Source organism: Echinops telfairi, unplaced genomic scaffold (assembly GCF_000313985.2).
Source record: "Echinops telfairi isolate 266 unplaced genomic scaffold, ASM31398v2 ScPeMD7_7468;HRSCAF=8506_0, whole genome shotgun sequence".
NCBI classification, from domain to species: Eukaryota; Metazoa; Chordata; class Mammalia; order Afrosoricida; family Tenrecidae; genus Echinops; species Echinops telfairi.
Genome location: NW_022111369.1, coordinates 44,462,434 through 44,469,142, shown reverse-complemented (window position 1 = coordinate 44,469,142; position 6,709 = coordinate 44,462,434). Strand labels below are relative to the sequence as shown.

Here is a 6,709-nt window from a genome sequence, read left to right as displayed (position 1 = left end):
GGAAATGTCAATATGAATACTGTAAACTCAATTATTTTTTCCATTTCATCATGACACTATTGCTTTCATCTACGCTAGTGTATGCAGAGTATAAAGGTCCAACTCTGCCCTTTCCAAATAAGAACCTTATAGCCGTTAGGTAGAAGGGGAAGAACAGTTCCCTAGATACATGGAATTGGGACAGTTAGACTTTCAACTAACCCTTTTATTTCTAGCCCCATCTTGACCTACATGTTCAAAGAGATTTGGTGTTACCAGGTCTCGACCTTGTGGTGGTTCTGCCTAGTGGTCACCTTAGGTTTCAACTTCTGTAGGTCTGCTGCATCAGTTAGCACTGCCATTGGCGGTATAAAATTCCCTGGTTTTAGTGCTCTTCTTTCTTTTCTTGTTCCCACTATCCTTATGGGTTTCTTCTGTCCTTTCTTTCCTTTTCTTTCTCTTTTTGCGTGTTCCTCCTGCTTTCTCCCAGCCGCCCCCCCCCCCATACTCCCTTTATGACTCTCTATGGTATCGCATGAGATTTTCTATTTTCAACCCAAGGTTCTTAGAGTCATTCTTTTGAGTTAGAATTTTAAACCTGTAGGTTTAATTTGGAGGGAAAATGTTTTGTTGTTGTTCCTGTAAATAGGAATTTCCTTGATGAAATTACTGCTTTAATGTTGCGACTCAATAATTTTTGTCTCTTAGGAACTGGCAACATTAAAGTCTCAGTTGAACTCACAATCCGCGGAGATCACCAGTCTACAGACAGAAAAGCAGGAGCTATTGCAGAAAACAGAAGCATATGTAAGCTATTTCTTGTTGTTTTTCTTCTGAAAGGCATCAGACACAAGTTTGGGGTAGTGTGACTCTTCAGCCACTATGAAAAGAAAAAAAATTGCCTGATAGCATCTTCTCTACCATTGCACACTAGCAAGAGCTCCAGTCTCAGAGGTGTATGGCAGCATCCGTATCATAGCTAGGCTCACCAGGTCACTTCATTCAGTTACTCAGTGTTTCCTAAATAATGTGGCAGGACCCTTGGGCAATCTTGGTATTCACAATCACATGCCAGAAAGGACCCGTGCTGAGATTCTTTCATGAGATTTTCTCCAGATTTGCCAAATGTGATTCACAGTCACATTGTCCCTTTCATACCCCATGAGACAAAACATGGTGTCTCTAACACATTTGTTAAAGATGAGAACAGATGCAGTTTTTTTTTTGTTTTTTTTAGGGAAATCATTTGTTCTGCCATCTTATATTGCTACACATCTCCTTGTGTAGAAATTGTGTATCATTTACGGCAAAAGGGTGAGATGAACCCGTCGTCTTCATTTTCTATTACTGATTTTACCCCATCTCGACCTCGTGTCCATGGCACTCCTTTTGCGAATGTCCTGAATCTTGTTTTTTCTCTGATTCATTTACTTTATTGATTCAAAAAAAATTGTTATGGGTACCTTCTTTGTGCAAAGTGCTGTTCTAGGTGCTGGGACTCTAACAAACTCGATATCAACAGTCAAGTAGCAGACAAATAAATCATATTATAATTTAAGATCAAGCACTAAGGTAGAGTAATATGACAGAAGGACTTAGTGGGGATGATAAAGGCTTGGGAGATTCATTTGTTGAGATGCTTGGTGCTTGAGAAAAATAATATAAAGAGAAAGCTGGTGCTCTATTTGTCTAAACTTTCCAAGTTCTGATGATCCTCATTAGTGGGAGCATACTTCAACATGGGGGCTTCCAAAAGTATATGGGAAAAAATTCACTATCTTTCAATTCTACTTTTCCACAAACTTTTTGAAGCCCCTTTTCAGATTGTTCTTTGTGATGGGAGAGGGGGTAAAAAGCTTCTAATCTCAAATTTTAGCAAGTTTTTAATGTTTTATAGCATAATAACAGTATTGTAATAATGCCATCTGTAGAATTTAAAGGTGTGTATTGGAAGTACATGGCCAATTGTAAAAAAAGCATTTAGGGGACTAGAGAACTGTGTCATATGAGTCGATGGCCTGATCTTTATATAAAAATGGCTTCATTGGATTAAAATTGCACGTTAACCTCTTCTTTCGTTTATGGGTGTTCAGTAAAGATCTTTCTATGTTTTGAGTGAGACCAATATAGAAGGCGTTGTCTACTATATTCTCTTGTTTTGTGAGTCATAGAGCAAATCCTTATGATTCTTTCTTACAAATACATCCTTATAATTTAGTTGACGGGAAAGAGATGAATATCGTTCTCTTCTTTCCAGTCAGGAGAGTGATGTGCTTGTGACTTTTCCATCTGCTGTTGTCACAAGGCTCCAGACTGCATGAGATCCCTAATTAGAGGAATCCTGATAGCAGAACCCGGACAGTAACAACCAGAATGTTCAGCTGTAATTATCCCAACATCATTTAATTTACTTTATTTTATTTGTAAACCACTTTAGAGCCCATAATATACAAACACTGTCATTGGGTTGATTTAGACTCATAGTGGCCCTCTACAGGGTTACTGCAGCTGTGAATTTTATAGTATACAGACTCATTTTCTCCAGTGGAGTGGCTAGTGGACTTGAACCACCAACCTTGCACTTAGCAGTCCAGTGCTTACTGACAGCTGAGGCTTTTTCCCCTTGCTCTGCTATATTTAACCTATAAATACAGCTCATAGCTAGCTGATCCTTTAATGCTTTCTCTGTTATTTTCAGAAATGTAGATAAGCTCCTTGCACTGATTTTAAAGTTTAACTTAGACATGGGTTCTACCAATTGTGTATGAAAAAGTTGAGGAAAGATTGAAACCCTATGATTTAGGATTATTTCCTCCAAGCACGTAGAATACACTTGCATTTCACAGTTAGAGCATTATTAGCTCCATTTCCCCAACGGTCTGTCTGAGATGAGTGTGCGTTTAGCCTACAGGCATTTAATGAAAAAGACGTTGGAAACTATCAGGTTACAGCTGCCTCTTGATTCTTTCATGGGCTGACCTCTAGCTCAGCCTTGTTCATACTCTGATAGGGTTTGCTGTTGCTCTGTCCTGCCCAAGCCTCCTGCTCCACGGAGAGACAGCTCACTCTTCAGGGAAGAGCGCTTTATTGCATATAAATACATAAAGAATGATACAGTTAGTTGGGAGGTATGTATTATTATTTCAATATAGCAAGAAAATTAAATGGCATTAGGAGTTTGTATTGGTAGTTCATAGTTTTAAAATTTTTGACAAAAGGGTGTGTGTGTGTGTGTGTGTGTGTGTGTGTTTCATTTCTACTTTCAGGCCAGTCCAGTTCTCATATCAGAAGAGAGTGAAACAACAGCTGCGAAAACTACTGATGTGGAAGGAAGGCTATCAGCATTATTGCAAGAGACTAAAGAGTTAAAGGTTAGTTTTTGATGAAAATTTCATTAAGTATTTTATCAAATGAACTGCAGGAAATTGATTGTACTGCAGTTAATCTCTCATAGCCTGAGGCCAGTGAGGTATAATGTTACCTCAAAACAGTTGCTTCCCCATGATGATGGCTAGATGGCACAAATAGTTTTTAGGAGCCATTTCAAATAATGGTACCAAGTACGTAAAATGAAAATGTATATTAATATAATTTGAAGGTAAAATCATTGAAAATATTCGTTTTCAATATCTGAACTTCAATATCTAATCAATAAGAAAACAAGGGGTCCAGATTTGCTAACATAAGCCACAGGTCACGTCTCTCTGAGGCTAGGTGTTAACATCGATCCTTTCAATCCTTGTCAGCCCATGGTGTAATAGACACAGAAGAATAAAATAAAAAGAATCTAATAACGTTAATAAAAATAAAGACTTGAAGGAAAAATAGAAAATCCAAGATAACATGTCATTGAGCCTTTTGATTGTGATCAGCTTGTTTTTAAAGTCGTGGATTTTATTGCATTGGTTTGGAGGCCTCGTTCTGAGGCAGCCAGGCTTTTGCTGCTAGTTGTCTTGTGTTTCTGTTTCCTTTTCTGATGATTGGAAATGTTCTGGTGTTTTGTCTCTTTTTGTGGAATAGCAAGTAAAACTTTTTTTTTTTTGGCCAGTATTTTTCCCAGTACTGTTCTCTGATATCTAGTCTAAAGTGGGTGTGGGTGTGGGTGGGTGTGCTTCTGTAACGTGCCCCTCCTTGCCCAGCGTGAGGTCCAAGCCCTGTCTGCGGAAAAGGCTGCCATCGAAGAGCAGCTGGCCTCGTCCAACTGCACCATTGCCATTCTGCACAACGAGAAGAAGAAGCTGGAGGGGGAGATGAAGGACTCCAAAAAAGAGCAAGATGATCTCTTCATGCTGCTGGCCGATCAGGATCAGAAAATTCTATTCTTGAAGAAGAAACTGAAGGAAGCGGGCCATCCTGTAAGATGATAAAATATTTGCCCCAAATAATTTGTAATCTCTGTCATGATGACGCTCTTTTGTTTGGTGGTTTTCAATATAGCCGAGACAGTAGTCCCCACCTAGTCGGAGGTTTCACTTTGTTACCTGTGGACTGCTGTGCTCTGAGTATGTTTGCCTGGTTCGCCCTTCTGAGTAGCATGATGAGATCGTGTGCTATCCCCCAGGAAGGCCTGGGCCTGGGTCCTCCTCCTCCACTGCACACAGGCCCAGCAGACAGGAGCGGGTGAGCAGGTTTGCCGTGGACAGCCCAGGCCACCTTGAGTACCTGTTACATGCTCATATGGCACGTATGTGTGTGTGTGTGTGTGTGTGTGTGTGTGTGTGTGTATGGCTTAGTACGGCATCTTGGAACTTAACCCCCCATGGAAAAGGGAGACTGCACTGTACTTTTATGGTGGGCGTAGACGTGTAGCGCTGTTTCATCTACGCTGGTTTTACTGTGTTCAGGAAATTGATCAGACCCCATTTAGGTTCCATTTCAGTCATGTTTAGATTGTTTTCCTTTGGCCTTTGAACTTAAAAGGTGAATTGAATTGATTGTTCGTATGGTAATACAATTCCACCAGGCCAAATGTGCCATTATCTTTTGCTATGTTTGCTTCAGATTCGAGAGAAGTATAACTCTCCATCAGCAAAATAAACCCATGTATACCATCTCATATTAAAAGCAGCAGGGAGCTTTGAGCATTAAATCAAGGAAATTGGATGGCTTGTGTTCTACTGTAAGTACTGGAATACAGAATTTATCAATCGGGTATATGTTACCCACTGGTATCAAGTCGATTCCAACTCATAGCAACTCTACAGCACAAAGTGGAACTGTTCCTAGGGACCCCAGCGCTGTGAGTCTTTACAGAAACCGGCTGCCTCCTCTCTCTCCTGGAGAACAGCTGGTGTCCTCCAGCCCCTGGCCTCGCAGTTTGCAGCCAGCACCAAACTCAGTCCCACCAGGGTCCTGTAGGGGAGTTGCTGTTATGTAGTACTTAGGAAGTGACTAAATATGTCTACCTGGATGTGTTTTCTTATTAGGCGGAAGAAGAGGATGAACTGGAATCTGTAGGCCAACCTGATGATGATGAAGATGAGGAGGATGTGGAACAGCAGGATCATAGCTAATTAGAATCCCTAGGAATGGTAGAGATTACATGATAACTTTGAAGACGGTGTTGTGGTCTACCTTTTCAGAAAATAAAGATTCAGAAAGCACGTGTGAAGCATTCACTACTCAGATTATTATTGTATTTTTTAAATGATGCTACTCATGATAAAAGCCCGAGCCCCTGTATAGAAGCCATACCCTTTCTGTTAATTTATCTGAACATTCCCCAAATGTAATTTGCAAAGAGTTCAAGACATCAAAAGGACATCATTTTAAAGCATAGTGGCAATGCTGTTTGCCATGAGTTATCTACATCAATTCTCTATTTTGTTTATTATTTTCACTTCTCAGAATTTGTGGCTTTCAGTACTAACTTATTTGATTTATTGAATTGGAATCATTGTTTCTAAATTCAGCGAGAAGTTCTTAGCTGATGGTTTTCTTTTCGAGAAATGGGTGTACCGCAAGGCAAGAGAGCAAGCGCTGGAGCTCACGTCTGCCAGCGGCCCTCCCTCCGCCGGTGCGCCTCCTGCAGTGAGTCCCGGCACAGGAGTAGGACGAGCGCCGTGACTCGCTGACGTGGCTGCACCGTGCGCCTCAGTGAAGAGCCAGGAGGGGAGAGGTGGTTTCTGAGAACTTTGGCAATGGTATATTTGCATGTGCCTGGTTTTCTTTTTATTTTAAGCTGAGCATTTAAAAGAAATATTTCTAGTTAACAGCTGATGCATCTCAGATTTACGACAGCATTGTTTATCGAAAACATATTATGTTCATAAAAGACCCACACTATGATTTGTGTAATTTATTGGCATTTTTGCTGAATAAGTTTAAGTCAGATAATAGATTTATAAAAAGCAAATGAAGCCATGTGTCAAAATTTAATGTTTTGGTAATAAAAATAGCTATGTTCACTTAATGCTTGGTTTTAATTGTTTTTGTTTTGTTTTTTTTTTAAGACTTTGAGAAAAGCATTTTATTCTCAATAAAAGTGAGACCAGTGGAAGCTGTGAAGGGAGAGTTCTCTTACTGGGTGTATATTACAGCTTTTTACATTTATACGCAATCATTTAAAATTTTAAAGGAAGTTGTACGGGCCATAGCTGATCATTACAGTCTCAAAACTGTGGAGGGGGGCCCAGTTGGAACAACTGAACTTGAGGAGGGGTTGCATGTTTCTCAGTTCAGCTCTGGAGTTCTTAGCCAATGATTTCATTTTAAAGAGAAGTGCTGTGCC

At 40.1% G+C, this 6,709-nt stretch overlaps 1 protein-coding gene across 1 annotated transcript in view; it reads left to right on the top strand.

Annotated features, from left to right (window-relative positions):
• Positions 1-6,391, top strand: part of USO1 (USO1 vesicle transport factor) — a 131,750-nt gene extending 125,359 nt beyond the window's left edge. Inside the window, exons 23-26 of the mRNA XM_004703383.2 lie at positions 688-786; positions 3,246-3,350; positions 4,119-4,334; positions 5,406-6,391. Coding sequence (XP_004703440.1) covers positions 688-786; positions 3,246-3,350; positions 4,119-4,334; positions 5,406-5,492 — 507 coding nt within the window. The 3' untranslated portion in view covers positions 5,493-6,391. The remainder of the gene's footprint in view (positions 1-687; positions 787-3,245; positions 3,351-4,118; positions 4,335-5,405) is intronic.
• The last annotated feature ends 318 nt before the right edge of the window (positions 6,392-6,709 follow it).